The sequence below is a fragment of the Myotis nattereri genome, assembly GCF_964212035.1.
Source record: "Myotis nattereri genome assembly, chromosome: 5".
In the NCBI taxonomy this organism is placed as follows: domain Eukaryota; kingdom Metazoa; phylum Chordata; class Mammalia; order Chiroptera; family Vespertilionidae; genus Myotis; species Myotis nattereri.
Window position 1 is genome coordinate 23,948,097 of NC_138080.1, and position 18,797 is coordinate 23,966,893.

Here is an 18,797-nt window from a genome sequence, read left to right on the forward strand (position 1 = left end):
ATATTTTGTTGAGGATTTTAGCATCCATGTTCATCAGGGATATTGATCTATAACTTTCTTTGTGGTGTCATTATCTGATTTTTGAATTGGGATAATGCTGGCCTCATAAAAAGAGTATGGATGTCTTCCCTTCTCTTGAAATTTTTGAAATAGCTTGAGGATAGGTTTTAGTTCTTCTTTGAATGTTTGATAAAACTCCTTTATATATCCAGTCAGTCCAGACTTTCATTTGCTGGGAGTGTTATGATTACCGCTTCAAATTTATCAGTTGTTATCAGCCTATTCAGGTTTTGTGATTCTTCTGAATTGAGTTTTGAAAGATTGGATGTTTCCAGAAATGTATCAATTTCACCCAGGTTGTTTAGTTTGTTGGCATATAGATGTCCACAGCATTTTCTTACAATCCTTTGTATTTCTGTGGTGTTAGTTGTTACTTCATCTCTTTCTTTTATGATTTTATTTATTTGGGTCCTCTGTCTTTGTTTCTTGATGAATCGGGCTATAGGTTCATCAGTCTTGTTTATCTTTTCAAAAAACTAGCTCTTGGTTTCATTTATCTTTTGTATTGTTCTTTTGGTCTCTATATCATTTATTCCCACTCTGATATTTATCATTTCCTTCCTTCTACTTACTCTGGGACTTACTTGTGGTTCTCTTTTAGTTCTTTTAGTTATAGGGTTATATAATTTATTAGAGATTTTTTCTTGTTTCCTGAGATAGGTCTGTAATGCTACGTACTTCCCTCTCAGGACCGTTTTTTTTGCTGTGTCCCATAGATTTGGGGTTGGTGCATGTTCCATTTCATTTCTTGCCAGGAAATTTTTTATTTCTTCCTTGATTCCTTGGTAAAGCATTCATTATTTAATAGCATGCTATTTAGCTTCCATGTGTATGAATTTTTTGAGAGTTTTTATTGAAATTGATTTCTAGTTTCATGCCATCTTCTTGTGATCCAAGAAGATGGTTGATATGCTGTCTTGTAGACAGCATAAATATGCTTCATATTTTCTTAACCATTCACCTACTCTATGTTTTTTGATTGAAGCATTTAACCTATTTATATTTATGATTACTATTTCTAGGTACTTATTTATTGCATCTTTTATTCTTTATGTCTATGTTCTTCTCTCCCTCTTTCTGCGTCTTCTTACAGAAATCCCTTTAATATTTCTTGCAATGCTGGTTTGGGTTAATAAATGCCTTTAGTGTTTGTTTATGTTTGTTTGTTTGTTGGTGGTGATGATGGTGGGTTTTTGGTCTGGAAAGCTCTTCACCTTCAATTTTAAATGATACCCTTACTGGATAGAGGAATCTTATTTACTGTTTCTTCTTTCTCATTACTTTGAAGACTTCATGCCATTCGCTTCTGCCCTGTAGTGTTTCTGTTGAGAAATCAGGTAATAGGCTTATCAGAGCTTCCTTGTAGGTAACTGACTGTCTCTCTCTCTTGCTGCACTTAAGATTCTCTCTTTGACTTTAATGTTTGCAATTTTAATTATGATGTGTTTTGGTGCAGGTCACTTTGGGTTCATCTTCATTGGAACTCTGTGTTTTCTGAACTTGTGTGACTTTTATCTTCACAGGGTTATATAAGTTTTCTGTCATTATTTCTTCAAATAATTCTTCATCCCTTGCTCAATTTTGTCTCCTTCTAGCAACCCTATGATGTGGATGTTTTTATGTTTCATGTTGTCCCAAAGATCCCTCAATCTGTTCTCATGCTTTTTAAGTATTTTTCTGTTTGCTGCTCTGATTGACTTATATTGTCTACCTTGTTTTCTAATTCTCTGATTTAATCTCTCCTTTTCTAACCTACTGTAAATTCCTCCCAGTGTATTCTTGATTTCACCTATGTTATTCTTCATTTCAAACGGGTTGTTTTCATGGTTTCTATGTCCTTTTTCATGCTTTTGAGCATTCTAAAAACCATTACTTTCTACTCTGTTTCTGATAAATTCCCTGCCTCCATTTCACTTAACTCTTTTTCTGGGGATTCCTCCTGCTATTCCATTCGGGACCTGTTTCTTTGTTCTCCAATTTTTGCTATTCCTTTGCGTTTGCTTCTGTGTATTGGATAGGCTGCTGTGCCTTCCAGTCTTGGTAGGGTGTCCTTCTTTCAGGACCCAGTTTTGTAGTCTCCTTGGTTTTCTGAGCTGGGTAGCTTGGTTTTCTGTGTTGGTTATGTGAGTCCTTCTGTTGCACTTGGGTCTTGATTGCTGCTGTTTATTTGTGGGTGGTCTCAGACCTCAGGCTTGCTGATAGTGAAGCTCACACCCAACCACATTGTGCCAACTATTATACAGGTGCTTTGAATCTGCTATTTGTGGAGCTCACTGGATTTTACTGCAATGTTGTTGGATCTGGCACATTGGTGTGTTGGTCCTGTGACTCCTGGGAAGTTTTCTAGTCCAAGCTAAAGTGAGTCACTGCCTTTGCCTAGCCATGGGCCATCTGACAAAAGCACAGTAGGGCAAAAACCCAAGTAGTTCCAAGTGCAGGCCTTGTAACTCAGAGGCTGGGTCTGTGTCAGGTCTTGCACCTTAATTGTCACTATTCTGAGCTATTCTCCCTTCCCCCAGAGACTTTGCATGGACTGTTCCCTGCATGAGGTATCTGGGTCCTAGCCAGGATGGCTTAAATAGACCGGATTAGAGAGAGTGGTGTCTATAGATTGTAGAATGGTGGACCGGCACTTTCTCTCCTTCCAATGCCTCAGCTACATCTGGCTTTCTGGCAACCCTTCACCACCATCCCAAGAAGAAGGGGCTAAAAATTTTAAAAATTCAGCCCTGCTTGTAACTCCAATATTTCAGACTACCCCCACTGGGAGAGGCCTCACCTTGGCTCTAACCAGTCCAAATGTCCAAGTCCTCTGTGCCACCAGATCCAGCCACACAGGAACAGATTTCAAATCCAGAGCTGTTCCTACTTGCCTCATGTCCCAGCAGGGCAGGGCAGTATTAGCTATTCTGCAGATGAGGGAAGAGGCGCCTTCCCTGTGCTTGAGGTGGGCAGGACCAATCCTCTTTCCCTGGATCACACTGTCCAATCCCCATCCTACTCTCTGCTAAATGTTCTTCTAGAGAATAAAGGGTCCCTCAGTTTCACTGGTGGGTGTACTGGTGAGACCTCTCCACCATCCCTGAGTTCTGCCACATGACCCTTACTGCAGACACAGATAGGGGCAAACATCCCAGGCTGGTGTTGTAACAAAGCAATTGCTCTTTGCCTGCGATAGTGCAGGCTGAGTCTCCCACAGCCTGATCACCACTAATTCCCATAGCCCGATGCAAAATGGGCTCCCCTTTCCTTCTCTTCTGCTCTAATTGGGGAACCCTGGATGGGGCTGGGGCCCCATGTTCCCAGGGACATGGGCTGTGCTGCTGCACCTTCCTTCTAACTTCCCAGCAATGCCGCTGCAGAAGTTGGCTTACCTTCTCTGAGTCTCCTCCTGTAACCCTCTCCTTGCTCCCCATTCACAATATTTCAGATCAGCTATACTTCAACTGGTGTTTCAAGCTGAGTTCTCTGCAGTTTAGCCATAAGCCTGGACCAATGCTGGAAGCAAGCAGATGTAGCTTCCTGCTACTCTGCAGCCATCTTGGAATCCTCAAGAAGTGACATTTGAACAAAGACCGGAAGGAGGTAAGACAAGCAAGGTGTGGATGTCTGGGGGAGGAAGGGCAGAGCAAGCAGAGGGAACAGCCCATGCAAAGGCTCTGAGGTGGGAACATGTCTGAAGTGTTGAGGAACAGTGAGGAGGCCTATGTGGCTGGAACAGAGTATGTGAGGACAGCTGAAGATAATGAGGGCAGAATGGGGACAAGGCAGAGTGTTCAGGGCCACGTGACAGGACTTGGGCTTTCGCTCTGAGTGAGGTGGAAGCCATAGAGGGTTCTTGAGAAGACCAGGAATGGTCCCTGTCTTGGGTGCTCACAGGCGCCCTCTGGCTGCTGTGGAGAGTGAGGGTGGAAGTGGGGGACAGGGAGGTTATTGCACTGGTTCAGGTGAGTGATGATGGGGGCTGGATGCAGGAAGTTACCCAGAGTCTACATTCCTACCCCAGTGTGGTAGAGAATATCAGGATCCCCAGTGCTGCCTGTATTTATGTAATCCTGCATAATCCCACCCCATTCTAGCCTGTTTCCCCACCTGTAAAATGGCTCATGGTCCTTCCTAGTTCATGTCTGGTGTGGAAAGGTCTGTGCTGTTCTTGGGGTAGGGGGACCTGCCATGGCGAGTTCTGATGCCCCAGGCATTCGGCAGAGGCTATCAGAAATGGGGGTTACAGGAAAGAGCCCGCACAGGGCTGACAATTCCAGTCTAGCTGAGGGCTAAGTATTTTTTAATTCAACTCTAACTTTATTGTGTGCTGCATATAATGTCACCCCATTATCTCTCCAGTCTTATATTCTGCTTCACACACACACACACACACTCTGCTTCAGACACATACCAGGCTCTTCCACACCAGGCTCTCCCCTGTTTCAGTGGCTTTGCACAGGCGTTTCCCTCTGCCTGGGACATTCTTCCCCAGATATCTTCATGGCTCTTGCCTCCTCACTTCCTTCAGGTCTTTCCTCAAATGTCACTTTTCATGGTGAGGCCTCCCCACCATCCTATTTAGTTTGGCAACCCTGCCCCCACCAGCATCCCCCTCCCCGTTCATTAGCCTGCTTAATGCTCCCATTCCTGACATTCTCCACAACAGTCTCATGTATCACGTTCATGATCTCCCACGTGGACTGTCAGCCCCGTGGGGTAGAGGTTTTGCTCTGGCTTGTTCCCACATGCACCCCCAGAGCCTAGCACTGTGCCTGGGATGCAGTGTTTGTCGAGTGAATATGTGACTGTCAGATCTGTAAAAGGAGGAGGGTAATGTCTACTTCATCTCAGACAGTGGAAAGATGAACTAAGGGGCAACCTGTGAGGCACAAAGGAGAGGCTGTGACAGCAGAGATGCCCAGGGTGGGGGTGGGGGACAGTGCCATCACTCACAGTGTACTTTTAAAAATTGGGATGAGATTCACAATGAGGTGAAATTTACCATTTAAAAGTGAATAATTCAGTCTTAGCCAGTATGGCTCAGTGGATAGAGTGTTGGCCTGCGAACTGAAAGGTCCCAGGTTTGATTCCAGTCAAGGGCACATACCCAGGTTTGGGGCTCGATCGCCAGTAGGGGGTGTGCAGGAGGCAGCTGATTCATGATTCTCTCTCATCATGGATGTTTCTATCTCTCTCTCCCTCTTCCTTCTCCTTTGAAATCAATAATATATATATATATATATATATATATATATATATATATATATATTTTTTTAAAAAAATAAAAAGTGAATAATTCAGTGGTATTCAGCACATTTACATGCTGGGTGGCCACCACCTCTATCAGAATTTCATTCCTTTTGTGGCTGAATATTATTCCATTGTGTGGATGGATCGCATTTTGTTCATCCATTCATGTGTCAATGGACTCTGGTTTGTTTCCACCTTTTGGCGACTGGGACTCTCACTGCAATGAACATGGTGTACAAGTATTTGTTGGAGTCCTTGCTCTTGATTCTTTCTGGTATATACCTAAGAGTTGAGTTGCTAGGTCATAGGGGAACTCTGTTTAACTTTTTAAGGAAGTGCCAAAATGTTGTATACAACTGGTGAAGGAACACCCAATCTGATAGAGTGCTGGGGATGGGTTTACTCTTACTGAAGCCCCTGGCTCTCAGAATACATCATTCTTTCTGAGACTGGTCATGACCATCAGCACCATTGCCCAAGACCCCAAAAACCTGTGATGGAGCAGGGGTCCATCTGGGGAAACTAAGGCACAAAGAGAGGTTGACTTGGGCACTCAGCCTAAACCCCTTCCTTCCCCACCCTGGCCCACATTCTGGAACTCCCTTGTAGGGTCCCTGGGAGGTGGGAGCCCATCGTCACTGATCCTGTCAGCCCCCAGCCCGCCACACCCAGAAGCCCTTGCAGAATGGGGAAGAGGCCCCGAGCTTCAAGAAAGACACCAAACAGCACTGAGTGTTGCCAGCTCCGCACCGCACAGCTTCCTGTTGGCCGTTGTCAGTTCCTCCACTGCCCCCTCCCCTCTCCCCCAGCTGATCCCCTTCCCCAGCTGGGCCTCCCTCCTCTGGCCACCCACACCCTGGGCATCTCTTTCCATCTTTCCTTCCTGTGCTTCCTCAATGCCACTTTCTAACCACTTCTCATTAGAGACTTAAAACGTTTTAAAAGTTCCAGAAAGAGTGTTACAGGGTCTGAGGTTCACAGAATCAATTTCCCATGACCAGCTTTAGTTTATTTATTTATTTTTAATCCTATAAGGACCCCCTCCATTTACCCCCCACCAAGAACTGGGACATGACCCTGCTCTCTCCCTCCACCACCTCAAATTCTGTTTCTTATTCTCTCATTTTTTTTGTTTGTTTTCTTGTACATCTGTATGCCAAAATCTTGTTTCATTTTCTCTGTGTCTGAACTTTATGACAAAGATGGCTTTTGTATGGGGCTCTGGGAACTTCTTTTTGTTCAAGATTCTACTACAACCAAATTATTAGGTCATGCTTTTAAATATATTTTAATTTTACTTATCAATTGTAACTCAGTAAAGCTAAAAAATAAGATTCTACTATAAAATCCATCAAGCAAATTACCATGTTTGTAGTGTTTAAAATCGAGAAAGGAGTATGTTACTAAGACTCAGCCATCTCATTGCCTGCCCCTGTGGTTCTTTTTCACTGTTGTGTAATATTCCAATCCACTCTATCCAGTGGCTGAGCGAGCATTATGGTTCCATTAAGTGTTTTTTGTTTTTTGTTTTAAGATTTAAATAATCTTATTATTTAATTTCTTAAAATCTTCCAATTTTACACATATGGATAAATATGCAGTTTTGGGGGTTTTTTTGTTTTGTTTTTTTTAATGTGCTTTCTAAACTTTATTTTTTTTTTCTTTTTTTTATTGCTTAAAGTATTACAAAGGGTATTACATATGTGTCCGTATGTAATACCATTAAGTCTTAATGGCCATCATGCTCCTAGGCTGCTTTAAAGATCATTGGTGTGCCCAGACAATGTAGCTCAGTGACTGAGCATCAAGTTATGAACCAGGAGGCCATGGTTCGATTCCTGGTCCTGGCACATGCCCAGGTTGAGAGCTTGATCCTCAGTAGGGCTCATGAAAGAGGCAGCCAATTGATGATTCTCTCTCATCATTGTAGTTTCTATCTTTTTATCCCTCTCCCTTCCTCTCTGAAATCAATAAAAACATATTTTTAAAAAAGATATTGAAAGATCATTGGTGTTGTCCCTTTTAAATAACTTACCCTTCTGCCCTAACTGGTTTGGCTCAGTGGATAGAGCATTGGCCTGTGGACTGAAGGGTCCCAGGTTCAATTCCGGTCAAGGGCATGTACCTTGGTTGCGGGCACATCCCAGTGGGGAGTGTGCAGGAGGCAGCTGATCGATGTTTCTCTCTCATCGATGTTTCTAACTCTCTATCCCTTTCCCTTCCTCTCTGTAAAAAATCAATAAAATATATATTTTTAAAATAAATAAATAAATAAATAAATAAATAACTTCCCCTTCAGTTAGCTCTTACTTCCCTAAATATTGGAGATGGCTGGGAGGTGGTGAAGCTGGAGACACTCTGCGATCCAGCTGTCCCTTTAGGAGACCTCCATGCTCCACCTAAGGGGGGACACCTGCTTCCCAGATGTCTTGCAGATGCTTATAACCCAACCCCACCCCCAGCCCATGTCCCAAGCCCCATCCCAGTCCCCAGTGAGCTCAGAATTGATGGAGAAGAGGACGTGGGTTGCTAGGAGCTGGGGTTTGTTTGGGTTTTGGGGGTGTCCCTGCAGCTTCCTGAGTCCTTCATTTCCTAGAAGCAGAGAACATTCAGGGATGACAGCTCAACCCCACTTTGTAGTTTTTATCTCTCTCTCCCTCTCCCTTCCTCTCTGAAATCAATAAAGATTGATTGGGGTCAAGGAGCTTGGGGTGAAGTAGATAGAAATGTGTTCCCCCCCTAAGGCATCACAGCCTCTTGCCTCTCATCACTTTGGGCTCCACCACCTAATCTCCATCTATGTCCACATTCAAGTAGACATACTCCACACCCTCCACCCCAAGACTCCCTCAGTCCCAATCCCAGAAACTTAGAAGCCTGGGCAAGTCTTGGGAACCCAGACCAGGAGGCACACATGCGGTGCCCACACCCACACTCTGCCCCAAGCCAAGGCCCCAAATACCTGGGCTTCTATACAGGGTGTCCCAAAATAATGTATACACAGTTGAACATATGACAGCTCAATTTTAAAAATGAAATGTATTTTAATGAACACTGCCTTTATAATTATTTAAAGTGTGTGTATACATTTTGGGGGACACCCTATATTTAGGAGTTCCCTCAGCAGTGCCAGGGAATTATAAATATGGCCCAGTCAGCACTGCCTCCCAACTCCCTGGGCTGGGCTGGGCTGGGCTGGGCTGGGTGGGGGTCAGGGCTCAGGAGGATGCCAGCTGGGGCTGGGCAGGGTCTGACCAGGAGTATCTGGTTAAGGGGACTCTGAAAGCCTGGCCTGGGGGGAACCCAGGTGTCCAGTCCTCAGGAGGAGACAAAGGGCCCATTGTCCTGCCTGACCCTGGTTCTGGGGTCAGGACTGGCCAGCAGCCCCCCATCCTCTTTTCTCACTCTCTGGGGCATCCTGCTCCTGGAGCCAGCAGCTGGGCTCATCCATGTGGGGATGGCTGGCCCCTTCCTCTGCCACTGTGTCCCAGGCACGGGGCTTCCTGTTACACCCCCCTCTATCCAGAGACCCCATTTGACCCCGCCTCTCCTAGGGATTGAAAGGGTGCTGGGCATGGGTTGGTGGCACCAGAAGGGGGGGCAGGATATTGAGGTCCCCTTGTCTTCTGCACAGCAGAGGGCATTGCAGAGAAGATGGCCATACTAACTGCTGGGGTTGACAGCACATAACATCCACTCTGAGCCCCTGAAACTTGTTCACTCCCCTACGACCCTCACCTGTACTCGCCGAGGTTCTGACCATTTCACAGATGGAGAAACTGAGGCCCAGAGAAGTCACTTAACCAGCCTGAGACCACATGGTCCAAAAGTGGAAGAGATGGGTTTTGCCCAGGACCTCTGATGGGAGATGGGAGGTGGGGAGGAGGAGTGCCCTGTGACTGTGCAAGTCATTTCATCACTTTGTGCCTCAGTTTCCCCATCTATCTCATGCAAATCACAGCACCTGCCTTCTAGCGCTCCTGGGAAGATAAGTGAGTAGAAGTGCTTGGAAGAGGGCCAGGCATGTAGTAAGTGCTGGGTGACTATTAGCCACTATGAGATTTGTTCCTGTTGCAGCTGTGATAATGAAAATAATCTACACTAATAAAAGAGAAAAATGGTAATTGGCGTACGACGATACCCTTTTCATTGGCTAATCAGGGCTATATGCAAATTAACTGCCAACTATGATTGGCAGTTAACTGCCAACTAAGATTGGCAGTTAATTGCCAACAAGATGGCGGCTAATTTGCATATGTAGGCACAATGCAGGGAGGCGAAAGGGAAAGCAGGAAGAAGCCCCCTGCCACTGACAGTGATCGGAAACCCAGGGGGGAGCTAAGAGCTGGGGGGCAGGGCAAAGGCGGCCCTGGGGCCGCCTTTGCCCTGCCCCCCAGCCATGATCGGAGAATCAGGCACCTTTGCCGCCCTGGCCAGTGATAGCAGGAAGTAGGGGTGGAGCCAGCGATGGGAGCTGGACACGGTCGAAGCTGGCAGTCCCGGGAGCTAGGGGTCCCTTGCCTGGGCCTAAAGCGGAGCCCACAATCACGGGGCCGCTGCAGCTGCGGGTCCCCGCTGCCCAAGCCGGACGCCTCAGCCAGAGGCGTTAGGCCTGGGCAGGGGAGGAGCCTGCAACCGCGGGGAGCTGGGGGTCCCCTGCCCAGGCCTGACACCTCTGCCGGAGGCCTCAGGCCTGGTCAAGGGGCCGATCCAGTGATTGGTGATCGGAGGGTGATGAGGGTCAACTCCTCTGGCCGAGGCATCAGGCCTGGGTGGGGGGCGGAGCCGGGGATTGGGGGGATATGATGGTCCCCTTGCCAGGCCTGAAGCCTGGGTCAGAGGCATCAGGCTTGGGCGGGGGGTGGAGCAAGCTATCAGAGGGAGATGGGGGTCCCCTGCCCAGGCATGATTCCTGGGCCAGAGGCCTCAGGCCTGGGCGGGGGCCAGAGCCAGTGATAGGGGGGAGATGGGGGTCCCCTGTCCAAGCCTGACACCTCTGGCTGAGGCATCAGGCCTGGGCAAGGGGCAGAGCCAGCAATCGGAGGGGTCTGGGGGTCCCCTGCCCAGGCCTGACGCTTCTGTCAGAGGCGTCAGGCCTGGGCAAGGGGCCGATCCTGTGATTGGAGGGCGATGGGGGTCAACGCCTGAGGGCTCCCAGTATGTGAGAGGGGGCAGGCTGGGCTGAGGGACGCCCCCCCCCACACCCAGTGCACGAATTTCGTGCACCGGGCCCCTAGTATAATATAATCCTATATAATAAAAGCCTAATATGCAAATGGTCCCCTCAATCGGGAGTTCGACCGAGAGTTTGACTGTTGGCTATGTTGTGCACTGACCACCAGGGGGCGGCATGGAACATGGTGGGCGTTGGCAATGCAGTGCTGGCAGTTGGTGGCAGTGAAGGCACTGCCGGGGCATCAATGAGCCCTGACAAGAGCAAGACCGCAGTGGGATGGTGGAGCAGGTGAGTGGGCGGTGCCAGGCCAAGGCAGGTGCAAGCCAGACACGATAGCCCCGCTGATTAACCCACAGAGGGCGACTAGTGGCAGTGATAGGAGGTGGGGCTGCTGCCCAGCGGGGCTGGAACTTCAAGGAAGGAGGGGGAGTAATGTGGACACTCCAGTGGGGCCAGATCAGGAAGCCCGAGGGGGTTTCCTTCAGTGGGGGCAGCAGCAGGGATGGGATCACTCACTGGGACCTGCAAGGTGCAGAGACACAAAGGGGTCAAAGTCCTGCCCTGGGGGCTCACAGTCTGTGGGGTAGAGGGCAGACAGTAAACAGGGAAGCAGGTAAGTTCCATGATGGGGTCTGATGAGGTGCTACAAAGAATGGGGAAAGTGGGGAGCAATCGGGTTGCTGCAGATGAGGGAGGATTACGTATCAGACTTGGGAGATAGGTCGGGGAATGTTTGAGCAAAGACATGAAGGACAGGAGGGAGGGAGCCAGAAGGTTATCAGGGCCAGGTGCTCCAGGCAGAGATAGCCGCCCTTGCAAAGGTCAGACACTGAGGTCAAGCGTCCCTGCTGTTTTCCACAAGGAATACAGTAACCAAGTGACTAAGGGGCTGAGGAGGGGGATGAGGGCAGGGAGGTGACAGGGCAGAGCTTGCAGAGTTCTCTGCACCATTGGACGTTTACACTGAGTGAGGAGGGATGTGCCTGACTCAGGCAGTCCCAGACACCCTTGTGTCATTGGGAAGTGTGGACCAAAAAGGGGCTACATGCTAAACTTGACAAGCTCAGGGAGGCCTGCATGGCAGGTCTTACAAATTCAGAGATATAAAATAACCACATTGTGATATTGTCCTAATTAACTAGTTAATATTAATCATAGAAAGACCAAAGGGAAAGCCAGAAATAAGAATGATCATCTGGGCAGCTTTACCGGAAACTACAGGTTCACGCTCCTCAGGAAACCACTGTCCATTCCCTGCAGATCACTCCACTGTGGTGTGTGTGTGGGCGGGGGGGGGGGGGGGGGGGGCGGGGGGGCGGGGGGGGGGAGGAGGAGGGTAGTGCTTTTGCCACCCCCCTCCCCCATCTGTGTTTTCACTCACTTCCTGTTGGCTTCCAGCTGCCCCACCAGTTCTGGGCCACTCACACACTGTATAAGGGCCAAGAGGCCACAGAACTATGCACAGCTGCACAGCCTGTGAATACAGAACCATCCTGCCCAGATCATGGGAGGTCCCCGCCTCATCGCCTTTCACATCCTACATGGTGAGAATTTGGGGACCCTCTGGGAGAGGTAAGGGAGCCCCTGGTAGCACCCCTTTGGTGCCTCCATTTCCCAGTCTCCCCACACCACCCCCACCAAGGAGAAATAGGAGGGACCGCTGGCAGCTCTGGGGCCTGACATGGAGGAAGCCACATGGTTAGGCGGGAGCCACAGCACATGGGAGAGCAGTTGTCAGTGCCAGGGTACCTTCATGCCTGGGCAGGAACCCCCCGGGTGCTCTAAGGATCTGTTCCCCACCCCCAGAGGGATCTCCAAGCTCCTTCCAGATCCACTTTGGAAGCTGCTCCCTAAGAGAGGAAACTGAAGCAGGTGGAAGAGAGGGGGCGAATGAGTGCTCTGACCCCCTCAGGAAGTCACTCTTAACAGATAGCAGAGAGGGGGCTAGGGAGCTAAGGGGGACCCTTCCACAGCAGGGTGACCCCCACACTTCTCCCATTGTGTGGCAGGGGAAGCCCGGAGACCCAGCGGGGACTCAGCTGTGCGTTGAAGGGCTTTGCTGCTGTGGGTTGAACCTGGGCTCTGCTGTGACTTCCCCCTTGTCTCCCTTCCCGCCCCACCCAGCGTGGCTCTAACCATTGTCAGTAATCAGGTTATCAGGGCAGCTCGTTGCCTGGGCAACCAGGTAACAAAGAGAGTTAAGAAATGACATTTGAGGTGCCACTCAGAACTTCCCCAGGCCACAGAGATGGGGCTTCCTGTGCTGGCCCAGGGTGCCAGGCGTAGCTGTTTTTTATAGCTTTATCAAGGTGAGGTGTAATTTACATAGCATGTAATTCGCCTGTTGCTTGATTACAATTAGATGATTTTTAGTAAATTTGCCGAGTCCGTGTGGAGCACAGCTGAAGGCGGCGATGTGTCAGGGGCCAAGTCACAGAGCCCCTGATCCTCACTTTCCACGTCTGTGAAATGGGGCAGAGCAAGGCTGGTCTCCACTTCACAGGCTTGTGTTAAGGGTTGAGTCCTGGTTCACAGTGAGAATTAAGTAACATTATTATTGTTGTTGTTGTAAATGTTACTATTATTATTATTTCACTGGTGGGTCTGGGTGTTGGGGCGGAGGGGGGTGGGGATCCTTAGCAGGAGGGGTAAGGAGAGAATGACTGCCCCACCCCTGCCACAGGGGCCCCAGGCAGGAATCTGACTGCTCAGGGCTCAGCTAGGGGAATGCAAACCAGATGGGACTGGGAGCAGGGCCAGGCACCCCTCTCCAGACTCCTGTTTGGGTGGCTTCCTGGGTCCCAGGTGGAGGTCTGGCCCAGCAGCCTCTGTGGTGGGGCAGGAAAGCCCAGCTCAGCACAGAGAACCCCATCCCTGCAGGGTCTGGGGAACTTGACCCCTCACTTCCATCTTCCCCAGCTCCCTCTTCACCAGTTTCTCCATAAGCCTTTTCTGGGCTCTGAACTTCAGTTTGTCCATCTGCAGAGTGGACATAAACAGAGCCTCTGTCTCCTAGGGCAGTTGTGAGCATGGACGGTGCTACTGGGGCTTTGGGAGCTGAGGACCAATTGGCCCAGGACCCACCCTGCCAGGGAAGGTCATTTTTGGTCTGTCCTACAAAGAGGAAGTGGGTTTGCACCAAAAAGAGAACTAACCAAACTCTATGGCCAGAGAGGAGGAAGACAAGAATTCCAGCCTCAGTTTACTGAATTTAAGAGGGCTTCAGGAAGGGTGTGGGCATCTTTGCCCTCTGCTGGCCTGAGGGGTATCAAGTTTGGACGTTGGGACTGAGTGCTCAGAGGGCCCTCTAGTCTGCACCCTCCACAGCTCTTCAAGTTGTGCTCACAATGACCAACTCCAAAATTCCCCTGGAAGCCCCTCCCTGAGACCCTCTTAAACTCAGTAAACTGAGGCTAGAACTCCTATCGCCCTCCTCTCTGGCCACAGGGTTTGGTTAGTTCTCTTTTTGGTGGAAACCCACTTCCTCTTTGTAGGACAGACCAAAGTGACCTTCCCTGGCAGGGTGCGTCCTGGGCCGATTGGTCCCCAGCTCCCAAAGCCCCAGTAGCACCGTCCATGCTCACAACTGAGCCCCTCCATGGGGGACTGGGAGCCCCTCCATGGGGGATTGGGAGTCATGAGTTATCCCTTCATTTGGCCCAGGAAGTGACTCTCTCCTGCCTGCCTCCCTAGCCCCCATCCCTCCACCCGCTGCCCCCATCTGGTCTCCCTGGATTATCTGGGTCTGGGCTGCCTCCCCAGCATCTCTAGATCTGCAGGGACTGGATGGATCTCTCAAGCCCTCCCCGCACCCCACATGCTGCCCAGGAGCCCACCCTTCCTCACTCCCTCCCACCCTTCCACTTCTGTTTCTCTATCTGGCTCTCAGTCTCTCTATCTCTCCGCATCTCTCTCTCTCTCTAATCTCTGGCATCTGTGTCTCTCCCTTCCTAGGAGTTCCCTATTTCTCTGTCCATCTCTCTAGATCACTGTCTTCTTAACTCTGCCTCTCTCTCTCCGTTTCTGTGTATTCTGTTTCTCTCTCATCTCTTCATTTTCTCTCCACCTTTTTCTCCTCTTTCAAGTTTCTAGTCTAGTGCCTTCTATGTCTTTCTGTCTCTCTCTGCCTCTTTATTTTTCTCTCCATCCGTCTCCTTATCTGTCTCTGTGATGAACAGGTCCTCATCTCTAGACTCCCTGCTGACTTAAGGAGAACCCCCAGGACATGCCCTAGGATGGGGTGCCCTGAGCAGCAGCCAGAGCAAGATTGGGGGGCCCGTGCAACACCACCCCTAACATGAGCCCCCAGCATCTTCCTGTGTGCGGGGAGCCAAGGTGTGAAATGTCACCACTGGGTCCCAAGCTGGTCGTTGTGGTGGACAGATGTGGGTGCAGTGTGCTTGCACCTGTGTCCCTGAGGAAGGGTGTGGGCTGGAGCACCTTAGATTTGGGAGATCTGAGAGGACACCTGGCCCAACCCCTTCATTTTTACATAAAGAAAGGACGGCAGTAAGCACTCTGACTACCGGGCAGTACTTGTCTGCTTAACTCTCACACTCTAGGAAAAATGGGCCTCCTCTTCATCCCCATCCTACAGAAGGGGAAACTGAGGAACTGAGGTACCTGACCAAAGTTTAGGAGTCGAACCAAGGCCAATTGGCTCCAGTATGTTCTCTGAACTGCTGCCCACGGGTCAGCAGAAGCCAAGACCCCTGCCAGGCTCGGGCCCCTCCCCATCCTTCAGTTCCTGAAAGCCACCGTCAGGCGATGGGTGCAGACCCTCTGGCCATGGGCATTGGAGGCCAGGGAGGTGCCACCTGCCCACTCTCTCCTTGGGTAATGGACAGAGCCTGAGCCTGGGAGGGGTGAGCAGCCCCTTCCCTCAGATGTGTCACCCTCAGGGCACCCTTCCCTGTTCTGTGTGCCCCCTGACCCTCCCTCTCTCTGTTCCAGGGCTGTGTGTCTTGCTGATTCTGTTGGAAGATGGACCCCAGAGCACCAGGGGTGAGTCTGCTGGGAGTAACTCAGTCCCCAGCCAGAGTCCCAACCCCCACCTGCACCTCTCAGCCCAGGCAGAGAAAGGCCTGTTTCAGGAGGAAGCTCAGGGTTGCCCCTCCCAACACCCCTCCCCAGCCTCTGGCTCAGCCCTCATCTTCTTATCATGGTCTCCGTCCCACAGCCGCTGCCTGTCCCCGGTGGTGCCCTGCAAACTCCAAATGTTTCAATAGCACTTCCTGTCGCTGTGATCAGGGATTCAAATCTTCATCTGGGGAGTTCATCCTCCAGCACGGGGAGGCTTGTGAAGGTACAGAGGCTTGGGGTGGTGGAGGGCTACATGGAGACGGGATGGTGGTTGGTGGCCTCAGCCTTTGTTCTCAGGCCATCATGAAGGACAGAGAAAAGAGAAAGAGAAAGACATGAAGGTGGAAAATGAGAAGTGAATAAACATGGCTTCGTACAGAGGGAAGACTGGGGCGGGGGATGCAGAGCTTCCACTCACCCACCACTTCAGCACTTGGTCCTGTATTCAAATCCAGGTGACAGACAGAAAGCCGAGCAGAGCAGAGCTGATTTTGTGGGTTTCAGGAATGGCTTGCTCCAGCCACAGCAATGTTGCCTGAGTCTAATTATTTTCCAAAAGACACTGGTTGGGCATCAGGCTCCATGCTAGGGATGGGACCAGGGTCTCTGCCCTGAGGGCACTCATGGCTTTGGGAGGTGACCCTTTATCCCGTTTTGTTGCAGATATTGATGAATGTGAACAAGGCAAGCCAGGGACCCTCTGTGGAAGAGTCGCAGACTGCCATAACACAGTGGGGAGCTACTACTGCACATGCATGCAAGGATACAGGCTTGTTTCTGGGGCAGCAAAGTTCAGTAATGCAAGTGAGAACACGTGTCAAGGTAAGAATGACCCGCATCTTCCATCTCCCTGTCCATGACGCTTGGAGTCACCAGAGCCATTCCTGCGGCATACAGGGTGCTGGGCCCTGGTGATGGGTGCAGCCCCAGGGCTGAGTGGGGACAAGTTTGCCTGTGCCTGTCCCACTAGCACAGGGAGGAGGGTGGCATGAGAGCCAAGGACCCAAGTCCTGGTATTGCTACCTGACAGCTGTGTATGCAGCGCCAGCCAGGACACTTATTCAGAAATCACTGGTAATGTGCGAGATGTGATAATATTATTGTGGCTTTGTGTCTAAAAAAAAAACAACACCTATTTTTCACAAATGAAAACAAAAGTAACTTTGCCTTTGTTAGCTGTATGACCTTGGACACATTCTTCACTGCTCTGTGCCCCAGTTTAGCCATTAGTAAAAGGGAGTGACAGTGCTGGGAAAGTACATGTGATCATAGAGCACAGCACAGTGGAGGCTGTTGGGCTTTTAGACTAGACTCATTCTTTCTCTTTATTTTTTATCTTTATTGTTGAAAGTATTACCTAAGTCCCCTTTTTCCGCCATTGACCTATACCAGCCCACCCCCGCCTCACCCCCAGTCCCTCACCACCTCATGGTCTGTGTCCATGGGTTATGCATAAGTTCATTGGTTGATATCTTCCCACCCACCCTTCCCTGCCTTCCTTCTGAGGTTCAACAGTCTGTTCCATGCTTCTACGTCTCTAGGTCTATTTTTGTTCATTTTTACCTGAGATGTTGGTGACTATAGTTTCTTCTAGAACAGCGGTTCTCAACCTGTGGGTCGCCAACCTGTGGGTTGCGACCCCTTTGGGGATCGAACGACCCTTTCACAGGGGTCGCCTAAGACCATTGGAAAACACATATATAACAGTGGCTCTCAACCTTCCTAATGCCGCGACCCTTTAATACAGTTCCTTAAGTTGTGGTAACCCCCAACCATAAAATTATTTTCGTTGCTACTTCATAACTGTAATTTTGCTACTGTTATGAAGCATAATTTAAATATCTGATATGGCCCTAACCGATTTGGCTCAGTGGATAGAGCATCGGCCTGCGGACTCAGGGGTCCCGGGTTCGATTCCGGTCAAGGGCATGTACGTTGGTTGTGGGTACATTCCCAGTGGGGAGTGTGCAGGAGGCAACTGATCAGTGTTTCTCTCTCATCGATGTTTCTGACTCTCTATCCCTCTCCCTTCCTCTCTGTAAAAAATCAATAAAATATATAAAATAATTAAATAAATAAATAAATATCTGATATGCAGGATGTATTTTCATTGTTACAAATTGAACATAATTAAAGCATAGTGATTAAGCACAAAAAGAATATGTAATTATATATGTGTTTTCCAATGGTCTCAGGCAACCCCTGTGAAAGGGGTTGAGCAACCCACAGGTTGGCAACCCACAGGTTGAGAACCGCTGTTCTAGGACTTTTATGGTTTCACGTCTTGCATTTAAGTCTTTTATCCATTTTGAGTTTATTCTTGAGTATGGTGTAAGTTGGTGGTCTAGCTTCATTTTTTTTTTTTTTTTGCATGTGCCTGTCCAGTTTTCCCAACACCATTTATTGAAGAGACCATCTGTGCTCCATTGTATGCTGTTGTAACACAGTGCTCCCTCCTCTCTCAGCTCCCCTCATTTCACAACCTCCCCCTTCCTACCTGTCACCAGGTGTTTACTGTTCTTCCTTGTTATAAGTCACATGCTCAGCTGGACCTCAGTTGGTAATTCCTGGTGAATGCTCTCTAATTTAGTTGTATTTCCAGTCTGGCCCTGGGATGAGGTGCCCAACAGGTCTGCCTCCCCTCTAGATCTCACACACCCTCTCTGGGTTGGACATCCCAGGAGACCATACGCCAGGGGTGGGTGCTCAGAGAACAGCTGGCCTGGCCTATCCCCTCACCAGAGACCCAGGAGGAGCCAGGCCTGCACATATCACCAGGCTTTTCTCACTTTCCAGGGGAGCAGGGAAGGGGCTTCAGGCATTCGCAGGGGCAGATGGAGCCAGCAGTGGTCAGGCAGAAGCTTCGACTCACTCAGAAAGAGGGGTTAGTGCAGAATACGGAGAGAGGAGGAGGAGGCTGAACCAGGGATCCTGGAGGCTCTGAGCAGGGTCCACAGTCCCACCCTGCTGAGGACAGAAGAGCCTGAAACCAGCTATTATCAGGGACCATTGCCTCAGGCTCAATTTTCTTCCAAGGAGATCAACCCACATGCCATGGGGGCCCATACCACTGGGGGACAGAAGGCAGAGGCTGAGCCCCTCTAGGCAAGGCCCACAGGTCTGTGTCCCCGGTGGGAGAACAAGGAGCCAGATGACAGAAACCCCTGCCACTCTTCACCCATCAGCCGCTGCTCCCCGCTCCAGGCACCCAGCCCTTGCCCACCGCTGGTCAAGCTCACATGTG

General features: G+C 49.7%; 1 protein-coding gene across 1 annotated transcript in view; it reads left to right on the top strand.

Moving 5' to 3' along the window:
• Positions 1-15,238: 15,238 nt before the first annotated feature.
• LOC308520158 (adhesion G protein-coupled receptor E2-like) overlaps positions 15,239-18,797 on the top strand; it is a gene marked incomplete at its 5' end in the record, with an annotated part of 46,605 nt that continues 43,046 nt past the window's right edge. Inside the window, 3 exons of the mRNA XM_081092699.1 lie at positions 15,239-15,281; positions 15,425-15,475; positions 16,217-16,375. Coding sequence (XP_080948825.1) covers positions 15,239-15,281; positions 15,425-15,475; positions 16,217-16,375 — 253 coding nt within the window. The remainder of the gene's footprint in view (positions 15,282-15,424; positions 15,476-16,216; positions 16,376-18,797) is intronic.